Below are 21,904 nucleotides of genomic sequence, written 5' to 3' on the forward strand. Positions count from 1 at the left end.
ACAGCGATAGGCTCATTTGCCATCTGTTCCCCACCTTTTCATGTGAGCTGGACCTGAGGCTGTTTTGCCTTCAGCTTGAACCATGTGGGCAGAAATAAGTTCAGTCAGCAAATTGAATTAGGCGAGCAGAAGGGGTGTGAGAGCAAAACAATGCAAACAACTCTCCAACTGGCTGTTGGGTCTGGCAGTTTGTTGCCAAAAGGGAAGTGAGTGCTGCCATGTTAGCTACAAGCAACTTGGTCTTTGTCAAACACACTCCGGTAAAATTGACAAGGGAGGATACAGGCTTACAATTAACACTTCCATTAACCAGAGACAAGGCCCTGATATGAAGATAACAGGCATTCCTTTTAAAAACATGGATCAAAAGAGAGGAAAAACCATCTTTTTTATTCCACATCTTCTTCCTTGTCAAAACCTGGTACCACCATTACCCACAATGCAACTTGGTTGGTCAAGGATTCAGGTGTGCTATGCTACTTGTGGCTAATGTAGGCAGACGGTTTACAAAGGTCTTGTAAGTTTACTTCTTTCTAACTCCAAACTCCCACATTTTTTTCTATTCTCACACTTACAGTCATATGACATCACTTTACACTTTCAGCATTTGCCCAACTCCCTCTGGAGCCACAAGAGGCTTACACACCTTTTTTCACACATGGCCTGCAAACACAAACTGATGTGTAGAATAGATGGAGTTCCGCTTTAAATGGACTCAGTAGCTACTATACTCTCAGCACTGGTCGAGTCCTGATTCTATGTGAGTTAGAGCAGTGATGATATGAGGGTTCAAAGAGGCAAAAAGGCACAGGAGAGACCTATACCCCTGTATTCAGACAGAACAAGGTGAATTTTAGAGGCAGCGCAACTGCATATGAAGTCAATGCGAAAGATATGAGTGGACACAAACAGTGACCAGTTCACCTGTGCGGTACAAAATGAGGTGAAGGCACAGCCCTGCAAGTTGAAATGCTCAAACCCCTAAAGATTTATGGCTCCAATCTTTAAATGTACGGAGTTGAGAGGAAAAGGGAAGATGGACTGGAGCAAAGAGACAGAGCTGGAGCTCTGGTGAGTTCTGAGACCAGCCAGAGGCTGTTTGAGGCAACTAAACACTCCAGTGGTCAAAGTTGCGTGAATAGAGCAGGCAAAAACTTTAAGACACTTATTCTTACGTGGGACGACCAATGCAATACCTCATTCTGGTTTTAATGGAATTGTCTGAGTCCACAAGGAGGCATGAAGTATACTTCCCTCATTTATTCTTGTGTTTCACAATGACAGGAGAAAGACACAGATCAGAGGACAGTTACTTTTGCCAGCAAAAGCAAATGAAAGCCATTTACATGTTCCCATAATTTACTGAATGATTCTGTTTTTAGAAACCACTGTGCAGTTGGCGTACTTCACCCATTGTGTTACAGTGCATTTAAGTTTGAATGACAAAAATACAGAGCAGCAAATTAGGATTAAAGAGAAAAGCAGTTGGCCAAGCAAGCCACTGGAGAACTGAACCATTGCCAACGCACCCACACACTCTGGCACGGAGCGATTACAAGCCAAACTGAACAGAAGATAGGAAAATTCATGTCTTTAATCAGACTAGACTTTCAAATAACACAGACAACCTAGATGCCCGAATTGAATATGCGTCACCCTCTCACACCAATTAAAAGTTAGCCATGGTCCAAAAAGACTCTGATCCCGACAGAAGCTCAGCCATGCTGTCAGAGGATTTGATTGTGTGAATCTAATTTTCATGATGCCACAGGAAGGGAGGTGTTAGTATGTCGTTCCATATTTAAAAAACAAACAGATCATAGAAATTTCACAAATGGTGAATGAATTCAATGCGCAACAAATGGTTTGACTGAAGTTTCCGTCATATCCTTCTTGAATCAAAATCCTCCACATCACAAAGGGCAACCGGCTGGTAAGACTGCCTGCAACAACTGTGAGCGGCCTTAATGTGAAAAACAAAGAAAAAGCTGAATGAGAACCATGGCACAGAGGTGACATTCCTTGGTGGTAAGAGAGCTGACATCTTCTCTTTTAGCTTTGGTCCATTTTGGGAGCCTGTAAGCAGCCTTTTCTCTCTGGCCCAGCTGGCTGCAGAGCACTATTACAGGGAAGCTGTTTGGACTCTGACCCCACAGCCCGTTAGCTGTGAAAAACTTTTGCGCTCCTCTGCTTCCCGTCAAAGAGACGTCCAAGAACTAGACAGGTTGCTTAATATTCAGCCCTTTCCCCGCCGTTAGTGGGTTATGGTGCTCTTAATAATGCTCATTCCAGCACTTGCAAGATATTTTCCCAGTCTGTGAGCAAGTTGTGTGCTGCTTTTGATTGGTGGTTGTTTTCCTCTAGGGAAAAACATACAGAATGAAAAAAGCAACCCCCCCCCCCCCACACACACACACTTCCACCAACTTTCTTTCACCATTACCATTTCTTTCCCCCCTCCTGTTTCAACAAATGAGCTCACTGTTTTTACAATGATTAGGGACATATTTAGTTAGCTGTAAATGTACAAGACCCAAATGGTTTGAATGTTTGCCTAAAGATAACAACAAAACACAGCATGCAGATCTGAGAGATGAACTCCTGCGAAATCAGAGTTCATGCAGAGACAAAGGAAACAGACGCAGCAAGCACAGATTCTGTCAATATGAAGCCAACGGCTCAAATTACACAAAACCCCAAGGCAATTGGTCCAACTTAAGTGCAGACAAGGTTTCATCCAATTTCCTACAAGCAGAAAATCCAGAAAGTAAATATTAATTTCTATGATGAGTCAGATAGAGGCACAGCAACAACTGCGATAAATCTCCTGTACATACAGAACAACTACAAAAAAAACACAGTTTAGGCCATGAAAGTACCACAGCTTGACGACCTGAAACCAATTGAAAGAAACAGGATTGCTATGAGAGCCATAAAGCAGAGCTTTCCCACTGAAGTGAGTGACTCCTGCACTTCTCTGATGTGAGAGACAACCATTGTACAGATTGCATACCTGTGATTGTTCATGGCTACACATGATACTAGAGCAAAAGCAGCACACAATGCTTTGAAGAGGGCACAGAGCTTAAGAGAAAGACCCCCCCCCCCTCCAAAAAAGCCTTCCAGCAAATGCTCTTTGTGCCCTCCCCATTAGGAAGGGGTAGCTTAAAAAAAATCAGTCACACCCACCACATAATCCACCACCTGTCTTCAAAAAAAAGCATATGCAGAAGCTGAGTGTAATTCACTGAGAATCCAGGTACACATGGAAAGCACAGAGCTCTCCGAGCTGGAGATAAACAGCCTACGACTGATTAAAACTGCAAAGTCTTCAGTCTGCCTAAGTAGCTTGGTGTCCTCAACGGGGTGGGTGATTATCCTGAGCTTGGCTTGGGGGTATATTAGACTGTCAGAAAGCAGTTAGAGAACAGCCAGCTGGTCTCGCCGCAGCATCCCGGGTGAAGAAGCATTTCTATCACTGTGAAGCAGATGAGCTCCGCAGAGAACAGTGCAAACCCCTCCTTCCTGGGGTAACACGTAGAAAGCAGCGAGTGCTAAGAATGTAGCTGCTCTGAGATCAGCGCTGCCAGTCTGATCATTATGACTGTTAGTCACTGATCATCAGCATCCGTATGTTAGGATGATGTTAAAGCAGCGCACCCGAGGAATCCTGCACGAACACTAGTTTTCTACATAGCTGAGGAGGACACAATTACATGTTGGATAATTCTAAAAGGCAAACGTGAGTTTCAGGATTGTTAGAAGCAAAAGTAAATACTGTCAAGAGCCGACAGGAGAAGAAAGGAGGTGCTGGGGCCAACAAGGCAAAAGAGAAGAGTCTATTTTCCAGGGCAGAATGAATAACACACTTGAGTGGTCCATGGGGAGAGGAAAGAGGTCTTTGTGCAACAGCAGAGTCACAGTCATGGTGACAATAAAAGTCCCTCTGTCATGGGTTAGAGCCATTTAACCTTTTGATCCTCCTCCTTCTTAATGTGGTTTTTGAATCTTGAAGGTTCCAGTACAATCCAAATCTCCCTCTCTCTCTCTCTCTCAGCTCTTAACTGCAGCTTTGCTGGAGGAGTTTACTTAGTAGAAAATGTAGTTTACATTCCCGACATTGTATTGTCAAGATAAAGAAATCACGTTTAGAAAGTGAGACGAGAAGTAAGCGTCTCCACAGTGGAGTGCAAAATAAGAAAAGCAATGCAGTGCAAACTCAGTAATGCAAAGGCAGTGACTTTTTAAAAAAGATTTTTATATTTTTAGTTTAAAATGTGTCAGTCACTCTGCAGCTGGTAAAGAAGCGGATTCTGGTTTTGGTTTCCACACAATATTACAACAGGTAGAGACTCTGTCAGCGACTACTCTGCCCAAGAAGGAAGTTAAAAGTTTCCAAGACTGCTTGGAAACAGAGCAGGAGCGGTCGGTGACTCAGTCTCCATCTTCACCAGCTGCTGCTTTAGTGCTGTTGAGCAAAACCCATCTGTTCCAGTAAGAGCTACACTTCCAAACTTGGACCTGTGCAAAGCTTCCCTAAATCCAGCACAATACATGATGCTGTTCGTCTGCCAAGAACCGTGTTTACAGCTGCATCAGCATATCTGACCTCTCAGACTACTAACACAAAAACAACAACCATCGTGGTCACCCAAAGCCTTGTTGCAATCAATGGCACGGCCGGTCGGAGGAGTTTTGGAGCAACTTTCCAGACAGGGTGTCCTGAAACGCCTCCTCCCCCATAAATCCATGTGTCAAAACAGCGGGGTGCTCGCCAACACAGCGCCAAATGTTTGCTGCGAATTAGACGACGGCTTCCGTGTGGACGGAGCGGGTTATATCGGTCGGTAAGGCTGTGAAGTTATTGCCACCATGGCAGTTGGCAGCGCATCAGCGCGCAGGGAGCCCGGCGGTGAGGCTGCAGTCGCCGCCGCAGAGTGGAAAAACTTCCAGAAAGCCCCACGCGGCTGCCGCTGCCGCCGCCGCCGCTGCCGCCGGACCCTGGCCGCTCTACACCTTTCAGCCGTGGACTCAAACCAAACACAACCGTACACTAACATTTTCAGCTCCGCTTAATCACAGCTTCTGGCGTCGTGTGAATTAGGCTCAAAACCAGCGACACACGCCGACATTTCGGTCGAAATTTCAACCCGTCGTCTGGGGTGTCGACGCGGTCAGCCGCTGTACAGCAGCCGCATGCAATGAATAAGTTTTAACCCGCACGAAGACCGCTAAGTTACAAAGTACCGCGTCCGATTTGGGTCCAATAAACGCGGCTAAATAAGTGCGCTAGCCGTAAAATAAAGATATTATTCCAGTCAAAGACACTCTTAAGCGTATATTTCACCTGAAGTTATGTGTAGCTCCGGGAAATCCATAAAGCAAGTTGTTCGCTCCCAACGCAACGCTGTTGCTCAACTTGTAGCGAGCCAGATACCCAGCTGTGACAACCGTCAAGCCAGAAGCAATGACTTCTAGGGGCGACAACTTCCGGTCTTGACATTCAAAGTAAACGGACCGAAAACGTTCGCAAGCGGCACCTTTCGCCGAATAACAAATTAAATACTCCATACAAAGCAAGCATCCCAAACAAAATGAACATATACTTTAAGTAGTGTACAGGCTAAACTAAGATACACAAGTTGTAATGCTAAGTGCCTTATGAGGGTCAAGTGACACACAAGATTTTATTTATTAGAGCAAAATAAACCTAACAACATATCAAGTTCCGGTAGCAGTACCTGTGACGCGAGAAGAAAACGTCTGTAAACAGATGAGAACAGATAATTCAACAAATGTGTTTTTACATAGTTATGGTTTTTCTATTTTTCTGTTATTATTATTATTTGGCTCCCATTTAAAGAAACTTTTCTCAGTATTCACCGCCTTCTACTTACACTTTCTTCCTTCACGTCTCCTTCACATTCGTTTGTGCTCTCTGCAGTCACACCACTCTTCCCAGCTTAGTTTGCTTATTTAAACATCATAACAAAAGAAAGACCTGGTCAGAAATATCACTACTTTCTACATCATCAGGTCATGAAACAGCAGGCCCACAGTTAGGCTTTTATCTCAAAAGCAGGCTGGTGAAGGTGCTTGTAAGAGCAACAATACGGCAAGTGAGGAGACTCAAAAGCCAAACCTGTGGATATTTTATAAGCATAGGTTAGGCTTTGCCTGTATGCTTCAGAATAATGTGCTTTTCATTGGGGATCACATTATATTCTGCATTCATGTTCCTTTTGTAATCTTAAGCGTCATGACTGTACCTGCAGGTTTTTCCTGTATCCCCTTCTAGCCAAGTCATTATTAACCACAATGCTTTTTTTTCTTCCCTTCATTCAACCTTTAATTGTTGCTTTCCAGCAAGTGCTGACATGCCACTCCTCACACTTTTAATTCCCAGGCAAGTTAAATCAGCTGGGGAAGTCAGTGATCACTGAATAATTATGCTCTGTGTGGGTAAAACTAGGATACAGGAAATGTCCCTTTTTCCCAAGCAATGACAAAGTTGCTACTTACTCTTGAAGATGTAATGAAACAGTAAATTAAAAAGAAAATAAATATATGTCTTAATTTGCTTATCGCCGGTTTCAATCAGGGGAATGTAAATGAGTGTTTCTTTTAATGAGTTTCCACAGACAGTGTAATTTTTGTACTATCATGGGCATATATGACTGTTCCCTGATCTGTTTCCTGTGCCTGTGAATGCTGGGACATCCCCATTCAATGAGTGCTTTGGCCCTCGCTGGTTTGACTGAGCAGGGCTTTAGGTTTCACAACTGTCAAAACAGCTTTTAAAAGGTGCCTCGTGGTACTTGTTTTACACATGTAACCTAGTGTGCTGTTCTTTCAGGAAAAACCTTTACAGGAATGAATACTTTTCATGTCCAGTTTGTGGATATTGCCCTGATCATTTTCAAGCATGCGTACAGAACTGAGAGAGGAGGGCGAGGTGGACTGTCTTGCCAAATCGGCACCCTGCTCCAGCCAAGGAAACCCAACACTGCAGAGCACTGAGACCAATCCCAAGAATGCCAAACACTCAGCAATGCATAGTCTTACAATTTTGTGGGTTCTCAGCATGGCAGCGTGATATAAACAGTTGCAGGTTTCAACATGAAACTACAAGAAATCCCATAACTCTCTCAAGGCTGCTAGCCATGTTGTTTATCTTGAAAGAAGAGAAAGAAGCGTGCTTTGATTGCCACACTCTTTTAATCATCCTAATACCACGACTGAATGTGGCTGTCGCAAACTATTTGACAAGCTGAACTGATTTTTGGTCTATCTGAAACAGCTCATAGGCCACCATTACATGTGCAGGAATGTAATTCCTATGAATGACATGGATTACTAACTTCAGAGATTATGCGCCCTTGGATAACACATCAACACTAAATAAAACCCTAAACCAAATGCCAGTGGAAGTGCATCACTGTGGGCAAATGGGGAGAAAAACTGTCGTCATCCAAGATGTGAAACTGTCATGAGCTTATAAAGGCTTTCAAGAAGAACTGACATCAAACCAGTGTGGTGCGTGTTACTTTTTTTAATTAAAACATAAAAATATAAACAGTAAATATACAGAATGTATATGACAAACCTTTGCAACTGAGGCTGAACTTTTCAGAGCAGTTCCCCGCTGCTCGTGCTAAATGTGGACAAAATGGTGAGACTCATTTCAACAGGCAGCAGACACTCATTTAAACTTGATGCCTTTTAATAAGAGTGTGTTCAGTCACCCTTTCCACGTTTGTCTTTCAGAACAGTGCCATCTGCTGTTACAGAGGTAGAGGAAGGGACCGCACGTGAACTCACTCCAAGACTGATCCTCACTATAACTCACTGCAATGCAGCATAAAAACACCTGCACACTGCTCGACTCAGCAGCAACGCCATTCGTCATTAGGACTGGAAGAGAATACATTATGTCACTTCCCTCTGGACAAATCAGCCCTCGAATATGAAGCCAATGGCCCATTGATTTAGATCAATAACCTCATGATGGCTGAGCTACACTGCACATCAAGACGAATTTGTGAACTTTCAACAGATGAACTATGATGTTGACAGGGGCCTCATACTCAAATACACATTAAAACAAAAATTTAAAGATTTAAAGCTGAAATCTCTTTTTTATTATAAATATACTCATCTATTCAGTAGTGTGTGGTGAAAACACTACAAAAACCACATTTAGCATGGTTGCTAACTGCGCTGTTGATGAATGTTAATAAGGTTTGTTAGGTCATGAATGCCAGCGCTGGTTCCATCCAGCCTCATCACTTCAGGAAACACCATTGTGTTTTAATGTTTTCTTTATCTGCTCGGCTGATGGCATTTTCACTCAGCACCAGCGAGTTTAAACAGCTTCGGCTACAGCAGATCCTCTATTATGCTGTAGCTCAAACATGCAGAAAGTTACACATCCCAGCTTTAAAGGAAAACTGGAATACTTGAACACTTGCAGCACTGGCGGTTGCTGTCATGATGTCATAGAACCGCATCCTGGACGCTTGAAATGACCATTTCAGCAGCCGCTCTGGTGAGCCACGGAATTCAGAGCTCTTTCAGTACAAAGTATTTACGGCATGTGAAGCTTCAGAAGATGCAAAAATAACAAGGCTCACCAACTGCATAGAAATCTCTTGTCTCAGTTAAAATACTTTTTGCCTGACCTTGACTTGAAGTGCATTAATGCCACCATATTACGCTGACCACACTGAAATGAATGGGACTTATGTGCTACTTCATCACATCTCCACCCGCTACAGGTCCTGAAAAACACAAAACAAGAAATACAACAAAATGTGCCTGTGGTGGTCCTAAAGTCTTGAGGATGCAGTGTGGTGCATCTCGGCCGTTCAGTGCTTTGAGGTGAGCGTTAGGGTGGAGGAGACACGGAAGATCTGAGGCAGCATGTTGCTCAACTGGTAGAACATCTCCTCTGAGATACTCTGTCAATACAAAAGAGACGCACAAAGGCAGCCAGGATTAGTACGTGACAAGGGACAGAGGTTTATGAAGCAAAAAACAGAAGAACATACACATTTTCAGTCCACACACTGACAACAGAAGGCAACCAATGAAGCCTTTTTTTAAACCCAGATGAAACTGTGTCCATGCAAACAAAAATCCTTCTGGACTGGTTGCGTCCAGTGTTAACAGCCCCTCTGTTGCCCCTTCGTCCTACATCTCAGGGTCTTTTTTTCCTGAGGGAACTCTCAAGTGATGTGAGCTCCGGCAGCTGTGACTTTAACGCTGGAACATACCGCGTCACTCTAAGCATCGCCACCCGTCAAATAAGAATGTTAAGCAGAAACCCAGTCACACATGCATCATTCAAGCACACACAGGCACAGGGCATATATTTAGCCAGCACATCTGTTTGAGGCATAGAAAACAAGAAGAGCTATTTTAAATGGTGTTTGAGAATGTAGCTGACAGGAAGCCAATGTAGTCAGGAGTCTTTGATGCCACGTTTTATCACCGTAATCTGTCAACATGGGATCTTGCTATAGGCTCTGCCACCTTCCTGAAAAACCTGAACAGCTATAGGTATACAACATCCAGCTAAGCCCAATATAAAATAACATTTATGCATCACCCAGCACTGAGGTCACAATTAATGACGGAAAACCTTGCTTCAAAGCTGAACCTGAATCTTTTTACTCACAAAAGCAACATCTAAATAAGGTGACCTTATTTAATTTATTCATAAAGATATAAGGTTAGACCTGAATATCCAAGTAGATTCACGATAACACCTCAGTGCTGGAAAGCTACACGTTAATGTTGCTTATCATACAATTGCATGGATGAGTGTCTGAGCTTTCATTCATCACAGTAGTGTAAATACTGGTCAAGAGAACCTAAACCTCCAGAATCTATGATTTATGGCATGCTTTTCAAACAGTGTTTCTGCGAGGCCCGGGGCACCATTTGTGATGTTGTGTACATATGAGGCCTCAAACGCACATTCCTGTTGATTTAACAGAGCAATTACTGAAAAGGATGATTGTGTGACGCCTTGGCGACCAAACCAAACATATAGGTAGTACATTCTGCTCTCACCTTTGGCACTAGAAACTGGACTGTGCGTGATATACCTCCATCCCATGAGGCCATCTCCATCATGAAGCCTGCAAATAAAACAGATTGACAGAAATGCACATTGAACAAAAAAAAAAACATTCTGTAATGATGTTATATAATGACATTATTTTGTGTATCTACCCTCTCAAGCAAGAGAACAACTGTTGCTCCAATCAAGAGGAAGCAAGCGTGGTGCCTCTTAGTTACAACAGATGACATTTTGACAATACTGTCAGTGGATGTACTGATTTTTTTTCTCTTGAAAGAAGGATTTCAGCTCAAAAAAGAAGCTCTAAAATACAACCTAACATCTGTTATAAAAAACTGTAACCTGTAAGCGTTTGACAGGTCTCCACTATCAAACTTCTGCTTGAAACGCTTCATCTCATCAAGTCATTTTCATTTTTTCATTCATCAACTACTCAAATATGAAGAATACACCAACAGACAGTAAAATGGGCACTACAATATGCACTGTAAACTGCTCTTTTACCACTGTTACAATGTGTTGGGATAGCTCAAAATATAATAACAATATCATTTTACTTACCTTTGACACATTTGAAAACCAGCTCTGCTCTCTTAAGACACCACGGTATGGTCATCTCCTGCAGAGAGGTGAGAGATGACAGTAATGAATTGTTTTGTTTGTGCATGCAGTGAAACTAGCTCAGAGTATAACATGATAATAAGTCTGTTGGTATAAAGATCAATTCCACTTAACTAGAAGAGGGCAATAGCGAGAAAAGAAGAGAGGTAATGATGCACTTAAATTATGAGAAAACATTTTATTACCATGCTGATTCCAAAAAAGTTCTGATGCTGTGCAAAATCTAGACAAAATGTGATAACTTGCTAATCCATTTGACATATACTTTGTTAATGACAGTTTAAAGACAACGTGATATTTTACCTAATTTTTACCTCATCAACTTTTTTGTAATCTGCTTATTCTGAATTTAATGCAGCAACATGGTACAAGTTAGGACAGGAGCACGAAGACTGGAAAGTTGTGGAAAGTTTGTAGATCTCTTTAATTAGTCCAGGAAATAAGGTATTGTTATTATCATCATCTCTATAATTTAGTTTGTTTATCTACCTCTCTCCCACACATTGGGCCAAGGTTTGGGCCTGTGTCAACTGCGTCTCAAGACTGTTTCATTATGACTGAGGCTGGTGCTGGCAGCAATTGAGGCAAGGGAAGAGTTGTCAAATTGTGAGCCACTGTTTGCAAGCTGGAACTAAAATGTTTTCAATTTCCTCTCTGTAAACTTTTAAACCTGTATAATGGTGTTATAAAGAAATTCCTTTGGGTTCCTTTTCCCCCCTCACACCATAAATGGTCAAGGTAAAAAAACAGTAAAATGAGAATAAGAGGCACAGCCTCATTGTATTTTGATTGGAGTCTGCCGTTCATCTAGACAAGCTACAGTACATCAGTTGTTTAAAAACCAAAACACAAGAATAGGCTTGTGCAAACAGGCAAACATCTCCGCTGCATGGCAAACAGGACCGAAAAGAAGATGACAGATGGAAAGATGTGAAACCAGAAGCCATCAATTAAAGGTCCTCTGGCTCCCCAGCTTCAAAAGCTGTCAGTGTTTGGTTATGAAAACAAAGACTCCTGATTAGACATGAGAAGGAAAAGAGCACTGGGCATGCTGCGGCATGGGTGCACTCCAGACGGAGGCTTTAATCTCCATTTTATGGGATTCCATGTTTATTAGGTTTTAATTTTTACTCATTTGAAGAAGTCAGAAGGAGCTGCTATTCAGGTTAAAAGAAAATCCCAATTCCATCGCCCACAGACTAAATGACTCAATAAAGATTTTCCAGTCTCCAGACATAAAAGAAGACGCCTTCTTATTGTGAGTCTGCTTGGTTCAGGCTCAGTCCATCAGTCACTGAAAGCGTTCTCTGCTACTCCTCCCTGCTGTGTGAGCACAGATTGCTGCTGTACACACTGACATCCTAAGTAAGCAGAAGAGTTCATGACTCTGTCCTGTGCTCTCCTGGTTTTAAAGCTGGGGGTTGTAGGCTGAACTCACAGCCAGCGCCCGACAGGCCACACTGCAGCTGAGGACGCAGTGCATAAACAAGCAGAATGAAAGGGAAAGAATCAAGACTACGTCATCTGTTAGGACCACAGAAACTTGTGTGGCGAGCAGATTTTCTCCACCTTTGACAAACTATCACAAACTACTGAGGCTTAACACACAAATACGAGACCAAAGGCAGAAGAAGACGATAATAGGGTTAATGATGAAGGTTGAGGAGCTAAATCTACCTGACTGAAGTGGTGCTGAGCAACACTGAATCCATATCCGCTCCTGGGGTGGTGTCCTGTAGCCAAATCTGACTCCTTAACTCCAAGAGTGTATACAATGGTGGATGTTACAATGATTTGACACCACCGAACTGTGAAATGTTGGTGTCAGGTTGGTGTGGTCGAGTTTGCTTCACTACACACTTTCCCCATTCATCCATTACTTCAAGCTGCCTATTTCAACCATTATCCATTGCTTTTAGCTGCTTAGTCATCACGCCTTACTTGCCAACTACTCTTCACAATGTTTGAACAAACGCCCAACTGAATTTAAAAAAAGGTTTAATTATTCCCTTGAGGAACACATTACTACATTATTAGAATCCTTGTGAAGTGTGTGCTGTGAGTGGAGTCTGATGTGTAAGCGCTCTGGGCTACTCGTACCTCCGACATGTCGTGGACCAGCAGCAGAGGTACAGTGACAGTGGTGACGTCATGTGTGCAGCAGACCTTCAGGATGTTTCTCAGGCCCATGATGGCCGGGTCCCGGGCCGTGATGTTCCCCGAACGCACGTTGTCATCCACACACAGGTGGAAGACAACATGGACCTCTGACAGGTTGGAGTGGCGCGAGATGTAAAACTCCCCTTGAGGAGGAGATGCAGAAGTACAGTATAAAAAATATGCTATGCAGAACTGTTGTGGTCTAAAAATGATCAATAAATCAGTGATTTGTTGCTCTGTTAATCTGACCAGGAGTCAGTGTATATAAAAATACATACTGATCCATTACCTGGTAAGATGTTAGATGGATTTCTTTCAACATTTTTGCTCTTATCATCACCTCCATTCCTTGGAATCTCTGCAAGGACATAGAACGCGAAAATCTGATGGAAATCAGGATGCAAAAAGACTGATGGATATATCTCCTAAGGACCCTTCATGACAATAGCAGCTGGACCTTCCTCGAAAGGCCTGTGAGCTAGAAAGAATCTCTCTCATCCAGCTCTACTTTATGAACCACTGACATTATGCTGAGATGAGGATGTCGACGCAGCTTCCTGTCAAAACAGCAGCAGCCATGTAAAGTGTCTTCTACTTCCTGACTATTTAATCCCCCCTCTCACACTGCTGGCACGCCACTGACATTTTCCAATCCTGTGAGAATGTTTGCAGTGTAAAGTATTCGTGCTGCAGCACTGTTACAGTCATATCTCTAATTACACCCCCCTTCAGTTCATTCCTCTGTTTTTTTACTCTGGCGTCAAAATAAGAGATAAAGATGCTCTTCCTTGTCTTCCTTGGCTTAGCATCATATCAGATAAATTAGAGATGAACCTCAAAGTGAGTATATTCTGAGTCTTGGATGAACTCAAAGATGGTACAACGTGACTGCTAAACAAGGCCATGTATAAAAACGTTAGTTAAGCTTGTTATATTGCATAGCTGGCTAAAAAAAGGCACCCCGACTGTCTAGAATGATCAGTTTTCTTCAGTGACGTCTGAGTCCACGTCACTGGCTACACTTCTGTGAAATGCAGATTCGTGGAAGCCTCAGCGACGTCCCTCTTGCCTTTCTCTTTCTAACCGCCTTTGAATGTTCTGTTTCCATTACGGCGGTGTCGACAGTGAGCCCCGAGGAGCAACCAAAAGTCTAACCAGGTTGTTCTTTCTGCTTGCTGCTCCGCTGAGCTCTGGCATAGAGCACCACCTGCTGCACCTCATCCAGCTGCTCCTCCAGACAGGGGAAGTGGAAGTCTGTACACTCCTTCGCCACAGTTGCAAAGTCTGCAGGGTCAACAAGAAACAGGTCAGGAGTTACAAGATGCATGAAAAGTTCAAGTTCACCAGAGCTTATCTCTGTAATTATGTCTCCATACTGTACTAGCACTGTAAAAAAGACTAAAGGGTGAATGGAGTGCCTGGTCTTTTAACAAATCATTTAAAAAGGTGTGAAAGAATAGCGTTATTCTCACAGTAAAGGTGGGAGAAAGAGTGAGTCATGAGTAGGGCCGAAACAAAAATGTTACAATTCACTGGTGCTAAAATCTAATAAAGCACTGCTTGAATTACGGTGGAAAATGTGAACATCTTGATGTAGATCACCAACATATGTCCCCTGACCTCTCTTGATGCCGCTGTACGAGTTGACCCTGTTGTCGACCAACAACACCAGACCACAGAGGGAGGAGGAGTAGAGTGAAAGGGCCGTCTGTAGCCGCCGTAGCTTCGCTCCACCACTGCCGTGCCGCCGGTGCTTACAGAAGTCCAGCACGTCGGCCCGGACCAGCCGCAGGTTGTGCATCGTCTTCAGTTGTGCTCCTGATCAAAGAAATGTTCTCTTTCTGTCACTTTCTCTCTCTGTTTGTGTCTATATGAATGTGTGTGTGTGTACATATATATGCAAAGTGCTTTACAACAAACACAGCAATAAAAGTCAGAATAACAGGCCGGCATAAAGAATCAAACACTGAGAACATGTAAAAACAATGGGTGAATTAAAATAGAGCACAAATATACTTTCTTTAGAACATGATTCCACATTAAACTATAGTTCACTGCTGCTTTAGTCTGACACAAACCTGACTTGGAAGGCATGTTATAAGTCCTACCTAAGTGTATGGTGAAACTCTCCTCCAGCAGCGGCTGCTCCTCAAACATCCTGGCCCCAGAATCTGCGAGCTCTGACAACTGGCTGGACTGCACCTTAATCTCCTCACTGAAAATCAATCAGGAAAGACATCTATCATAAACAGTAAATGGTAGATGAATGTCTGAGCCAAGGAAAGACCTGACAGAACCTGAGGCGTTTCATGCCAACATTAATCAATCTTTGTACTGCCCAGAACAAGACTAAAGGAAAAACCCACCCATTCAGCGTCGTGGACAACAGTGTTTATTGTGGACAATAAATACAATAAAACAGGAAATAATTTAGTACACAACTAAATTATACAAGTCTCAGTTATAATGAGTCTCATGTTATAGAAACAAATCTGATTTGTTTCCTCCATGGGTCACAGCTTTAAAAATGCACATTTACAAAGTGCTGATGTAGAAGAAATTCCATCCACATACAGTAAGATAACGATATTCATCATTAAGATTAACTGATGCAGGGTCAGCACATTGTCTGATCAGCTCTTAGCATAGAGGGTCTGGTGGTGTCTGTGTTTTGATGAATATACGCAGAGGGGTGTAAGGCGTGAACATTAAACTAGACTTAGACTGTTTATCCAATGATTCTAATCATAACTGATGCTGCAAAGCTGAGCGTCAGTCACACTAAGATGAGTTTTTGACCTCTTGTAATCATTTCAATTCTGATGTAATTGGAGCCTGTACTTCAAAAGGCCAGCAGACATGTTGTGTTTGGGACTAGAACTGAGATCCTGTTAGTTAAGGGTCAGTTTGACCTCTAGTAAAGATTCAGTGGGACTTTTCCAGTAACACTGAGGGATATTTAAAGCATTTTATTTGACCAGTTTCATGCCATTTTATGAGTCGACAAAATAAGTTTTTCTTATTATCATTTTGATCACATTTTTTTCTTCTTACATTAACTCTACTTCCATGCCATTCCACTATTTTTTTCAATAGACTTAAGCTGAAATTAAACCTAAGAGCCAAGACAAGCCAAAGTCCCTGCACCAATGGCACACTGTCAGTGAATAAAGATCACAAGGTGCCGTGCCACTCCAAGCCGCTGCATCTGCATCCATGTCTGCACTGCAGCTTTTTGTTTTCTAATGAACACGAGTAAGCAACTAAGCACCTGACTCCAGCGGTCATTATCTCGGGTCAGTTGTTTCTGTTTTACCCAGAGATTTTGAGAAAGAAAAAGGAAAAAGTCACAGACCTGAAAGAGCCTGCTCAGGTGCATGTGTGTGTAACGTAAGCGTACACACACCAGATGTGTGCACGCAAAGACTGTGCTTCAGTGTACACACAAATACAACATAGTAACAGAGTATTAGTCCGAGTGTTGGCACAAACACATGCAAACATACTTAATTTTGCTGCTGTTGCTGGATTTCTGCAGGTCCTGGTGCAGTTTGATGACCCACTCCTGATACTCCTGCTTTTGAATGCCAGTAACTTGCTTCAGCTCACTGGCCCATTTGTTCTCCAACACCTGCTCAACCAAGACTAAGTCAAACACTGAGGGTCTTTAATATAACAACATATTTTCAGCAGGCTAGGGCAAATCTGAATCAAGCAAATGGAAAATTCACACAATCAATCCTCTGAAATGTCTGGGATGAAATGATGACTTTTTACCTGCTGTGCATCAAAGTGTTGAGAGGCAACTGCATTTACATCCTGGTCACTCAAAGTATTCCCCAGCTCATGCATCACCTTGTCCATTTCAGTGGCTTGCCTGCCAAACAGAAACATATTCACCAATTTAGACTGATGGAGAAATACATCATCATCTATACGACTCATGGAAGCAGAGACATACGTTATTTCAGTCATCTATATTCATGACAGGTGACTCAACAACAACAAACATGAAGAAAACCATACATTGGATAGCTTAAGAAAGAGAAAGACAATAACTGGTTTGCCATAAAAGGTGGAAAAAAGATTTTCTATTTAGCTTTCAGTATAAACTGATACCCAGAGATTCCATGATCATTAGTGAAAAATGTGGAGACCAGAAATATAATAAGTACAAGGAAGAATCTTTAAAAAGAAAAACAAAAAGTTAAGTGTCAAGGTCCTGACATCCCTGAGAGATGAGGAAAATCTGAGAATACAATAGCATGGCTTCAGGATTGAATTAATGACTTAATGCATTTGATGTTTTCTAGGTTTTCTGGGTGCTTTTACACTTAGCTGCTTTGGCTGAGTTTGAACAAACTCTGGTGCTTTTGCTCATTTTGTTTGTTTAGTTTGGACTAGTCTGGAAGCTGTCAATCAAAATGATGTGGATGAAACAGCTGGACCGAGATCATCTGAAAGGGTGGGACTCAGTCCACTTCCAGTCGGGCTCTAGTGGGGTGCATTTGCGGTGTGAAAGCAAAGCGGACCAACAGATTTAATGATTCTAAATATCTGAGTTTATCAGCAATTTAAAAAATAAACTGTTAAATCCATGTGCTGATCGCAAATAAATTGATATTCCCATCTACGTATATAGCATGTGAGTGGAGGACTTTTCCCTGGTAGATCCAAAGGTTAAAAAGACTAAAACAAAAGGGTACTGAGGGGTCTATTTCCACAGAACCCAAACAGAAGTAAGGAAAATGTAGGGTCCATACAGTAGCTATCCCCCTACAGTGAAGAAGAATACAGCTCTAGCCACGCACTGTGAATTTAAGAAAGATGGGGGAAAATACAGTCAGTGCAGGAAATCCAAGGATCTCGCTTCCAAGGAATAATCCCTAATACCAACCTTTCCTGCAGTTTCTTAATCTCCATGTCTCGCTCACTGATGAGCTCAGAGATGCTAACAAAGTAGTTGTGCTCCAGGTTGAGAAGGGTATCTGAGGCAGGGGAGTGGATCAGCTCATGGTAAACATCAGCAAAATCCTCATCCCAGCTGGGCTCTTCAGGCCGAGCATGCTCCAGCGTAGTCTGAAGCAGTGATGGAAGAGAGAAAAGAATTACTTTAAAGTGGTAATTGCAAAAGCCAAGTATACCATGCTGTATACTCCGCATTCCAGGGTTGTTTCACTGTTTGAAACTAATCGCTGGTGGGTGATGATCTGCTGCGCATGCAGAGTGGATCAGCGAGATGCTGATTTTCAGCAGAAAAAGTACAAATTTAATTTTCTGTGTTTAGAGGAAGACAAAAGAGGAAGGCAAGAGAGGAAGGGAAACTGCAATATCTCCACATTTGGAATGTTCTGCTCTGCTTAATAAAGCAGGGCTGTTGATGTACTCCATCCATAATTAGAAAAGCAACAGAACATTAATCAGAATCTGAAACTCCTCTATTTATACAGGCTCAGGAATCTTCAGGCAACAAACACTGGACACTGGAAGGTCTCCATGTGTATTTCTGTGTGACGGCAGTAAAATGTTAACGGGTAGCCAGTCCCAAATGTCTGAGTGCGGTGGGTCAGAGGGGCTTGACAACACGAGCCCTTGTCTTTTTATATGTCTGGGCAAGTGATGGCAGAGAGCTGAGACTCCTAAAACCAAATGATCTTATTCACCTTCTTTAAACAGGAAATAGGAGACATTCACATTCAAAGAAATGTGTCAGTGAGAGGACTGTGCCTAAATTAAAAACAATATAAAATAAAGTTCACTCCTGTGTGTCACTAGACAGTTGGTTTGTATGGACACATAATGTGATGTGTGTAACCATCCACACATATTGGCTCTCTGGGAAGAAACGCATCAAAGTGTAACCAAGTGCAATGGTGAGACATTAAATGTAACATGCAAGCTTATGCAATGAGACTTGTCAGGAAATGAATGTGCAGATGCGCTGCACTACTTCTGTTTAAATTTGTTTTTTCAGATGAGTTTGGGGGCACTTCTGCTAGTGACAGCTGGAGAGAGAGGATGACCTTGAACTAGAATCGAACCCAGGCCACTGCCGTAAGGACTGGGCCTTGATAAATGGTACACACTCTACCAGGTGAGCTTCAATGATCCATGGCTTCCCCACAGTCAGACAAAGCCCTGGAGGACACTTCTGAAACACTGCTGTGCTGCTACAGAAACATGGTGTAGTGGATATACAGTACGGTCAGGGTGCGTTGAACAACCTGTGTCTGAAAAGTACTTTTTGGAACACTGCCAAGAATAATAAAAATAATGATAATAATAAAAAAGTAACTGTGACACTGTGTCGAAGTTGAAATAATCATCTAGGTGGCAAACATGAGGGGAAGTGTCGAGAAGTTTAGATGCCATGTGGAGTTGTATAGTTTCTTAATTATAGTGATGTTTTTTGTTGCAGACAGTCATTCTAAACTGAATATTATGAATATATCAAGGGCACTGATTAGTCAGAGAGACACCAAACAAACAGGCTCTGAAACAGGTCAACTTCTATGTGGATGATCAACCTCACTCAGTCAATGAAAGAATGAGGTCTGTGGCATTAACCTCCAAAGTAAAGATATCTTACCATTAAAACATAAATACTGTATTTGAGCCTACAACAGGCACCACTTTGTCTAAAGTCAGACTGACTGCAAACAAACCAGTTATGCAAATAAAAGAACAGATGCTCATCGTATAACAGCTGGTATTATGGCCACCTTATCAGTCACACATGAGAAAATGTGTATAAATTCAAATGTATCAAACAACGCATCATGACACTGGATCTGTCAGAAGCCACCCTTGATCATATTGATAAGAGAGCACTTGCTAGAAGAAACTATTAAAAACCCTGATGTCAGTTTTCAGGCACAATAACATACTGACACATGTGTTATCACCTCCAGATAAGACCTGGTCCATGCGTTGGTGAGCTGATTCACGTCTACGGCTCCTGACGTAAGCCTCTGCAGGGCCAGCTCTGCCTCTCTGTCATAGTCCAGGATGGTCTCCTTCTCGATGAAGGTGAAAAGCGAGTTTTTCAACTCTGCAGGGAATGAGATTCACACACAGCAAAAGCCAGTCATATAAAAAATGTTTTCATTTCTATGCAAGCAAAGTAGTACACTGCAAAATCAATGGGCTGGATCTATTCCATCCGTTTAGGTTTCAAACTAACAGTGTACATGCTGACAACACTACCTCGTTCCCAGGAAGACATGCAGAGACTAATTATTTGAATAGATTTATCTCAGATAAACATAATCTGAGGTTTCTTATCCAGCTCTGTCGATTTGGTTTACACAGGTTTGTTTTTCGTTGTGTGTGTGTGTGTGTGTGTGTGTGTGTGTGTGGTCGGGATTAATACCCCATTAATTCAAATGTTAATGACCTTAAAGGCTGAATATTTATAAAATTGTAGTCATTAAGACTGTTTAATGAACTGCAAGAAGAGAAATGCTTCAGTAACATGTTTCACAAAGTTTGATAAACTGAGACATTGTCACAAACCATTTCAAGGCATATTGAGGGTTTTACAGACAGTCTTGTTCATGTCTGTTTTTTAGTCATTAGAGATCTTGCTGAGGAGTTTGTCATTTTTAGCTAGCATGCTACCCAGGTAAGGCTGGTATTCAGTAAATGGTATTCCATCACATGACATTGTTGACCTGTGAGTGGAATAAAGGAATAGACTTCACAAACCCAAACCTATCCTTTAGTGCTAGCCTCTTAATGTAAGCATTAGCTGCCAGACTAACACCAGGAAGCTATCGTAAGCTGGCTGGTACCTAAGAATGAAAATAATCGCCTCTTATAAAACGATAAGAAAAGACTGAATTTGCCTGGTATTTGTACTGCTGTCCTTCACAAAGCCATCAATAAAAATACCTCATATATAATTAATAATAAGCAGAGAATAAGAATATGTAATTTCCCCATTCAAATGCTTGTGATAAGCTACACAGTATATGACTAATGTTAGAGTTGGGGTGATGGTTGCAGTTAGAGTCTGCAAATCCCAGCTAAGAAAGTGGAGCAGGGGTTGCCTAAGAAACGCAAATGGGAAAGGAATATAGGAACAAGTCAACATCACCTGCGAGCTGGATAAGAGTTCTGTGACCTGTGCTTAAATGGATTTTGCTTAATTTACCAAGAGTGGGAGCTCACCATTTTCTATGTAGCAGGGTATTTTATGTAGCAGCATCAGGCGGCCATGAAGGTCACTGATGTTCTCCTGCACAGGAAACTGCAGAGGTACTTTGAGGACACAGTTGTGTTTTCCTGCCTTGAACTCAAACGCAAACTCCTTCTCAGCAGTAGTGCTCGCTTTGCATTTGCTTTTCTTCATGGCTGCGGCTGAAAAATACAACAAAGACAACAATAAAACCCACATGAATGTACTACATAAAAATATATATGTATAAAATATAAAAGTAAAAATCACTTTACACTGTCATATCTTCAAGTATTGTTCAGTCTTCTGTTTTCTTTTTGTCCTCGTTGTATGTCGTTGTATGTATGCTGTATGTCTTTTTTATACAAGTACATTGAGTGCAATGTTTTAACCAGAAGAAAAAACTGTTTATTAATCAATGTTAACCAACTGACAGCAAAGAGAAAACAGCGTTCCCATACATTAGAAGCAAGACCTCTTCATTGATTCTGCCCTGAACCATAACTAGCAAAGGATGAGTAACTGCAATCACTAAAATCAGTATGTTTGATCGCTGATTGGAATCAGCGTCAGACGTTCACCCTGCCAGTATACATGCAGAATTAGCTGAATGTTAGCCAGCAGTACAGCTAACGTTCAGGTCCGAGGACAGAAATGCTAAAAGAGAGGCACTCTGCTGTGGGCATGTCTGACTGGGAGCCGCTATTTTCGTTTGTTTGGTGAGCATAGATATGTTCTAAGATGCATATTTACCTGAGTATGGATGAATGTAATGAATACGGTGCTTCCGGTAGCAGAGACAGCGGTCCTGTGTGCCTCTGTCCGCGGAGTGTGACGGACTGACGGTAAAAGCACTT

At 42.2% G+C, this 21,904-nt stretch overlaps 2 protein-coding genes across 3 annotated transcripts in view; both read right to left on the reverse strand.

Annotated features, from left to right (window-relative positions):
- LOC121608315 (solute carrier family 45 member 3) overlaps positions 1–5,432 on the reverse strand; it is a 32,074-nt gene extending 26,642 nt beyond the window's left edge. Inside the window, exon 1 of the mRNA XM_041939556.1 lies at positions 5,348–5,432. The gene's annotated coding sequence lies outside the window, so the exon portion shown is untranslated. The remainder of the gene's footprint in view (positions 1–5,347) is intronic.
- A 2,111-nt stretch (positions 5,433–7,543) lies between these two features.
- On the reverse strand, positions 7,544–21,869 carry c6h12orf4 (chromosome 6 C12orf4 homolog). 2 transcript variants are annotated; one of them, XM_041938924.1, is made up of 14 exons: positions 21,801–21,869; positions 21,041–21,229; positions 19,774–19,919; positions 17,766–17,947; positions 16,646–16,745; positions 16,375–16,499; positions 14,977–15,083; positions 14,489–14,686; positions 14,024–14,152; positions 13,158–13,226; positions 12,809–13,011; positions 10,649–10,706; positions 10,078–10,145; positions 7,544–8,960 (listed from the first exon to the last, which is right to left on the reverse strand). In XM_041938924.1, exons 2-14 carry the CDS (start codon positions 21,219–21,221, stop codon positions 8,868–8,870), a joined length of 1,659 nt encoding a protein of 552 aa, XP_041794858.1. In that variant the 5' UTR covers positions 21,222–21,229; positions 21,801–21,869; the 3' UTR covers positions 7,544–8,867. The 2 variants fall into 2 exon arrangements, with proteins under 2 accessions (XP_041794858.1, XP_041794859.1); XM_041938925.1 differs by lacking the exon at positions 21,801–21,869 and adding an exon at positions 21,323–21,372.
- Positions 21,870–21,904: the final 35 nt, after the last annotated feature.

Source organism: Chelmon rostratus, chromosome 6, assembly GCF_017976325.1.
Source record: "Chelmon rostratus isolate fCheRos1 chromosome 6, fCheRos1.pri, whole genome shotgun sequence".
Taxonomy (NCBI): Eukaryota; Metazoa; Chordata; class Actinopteri; order Chaetodontiformes; family Chaetodontidae; genus Chelmon; species Chelmon rostratus.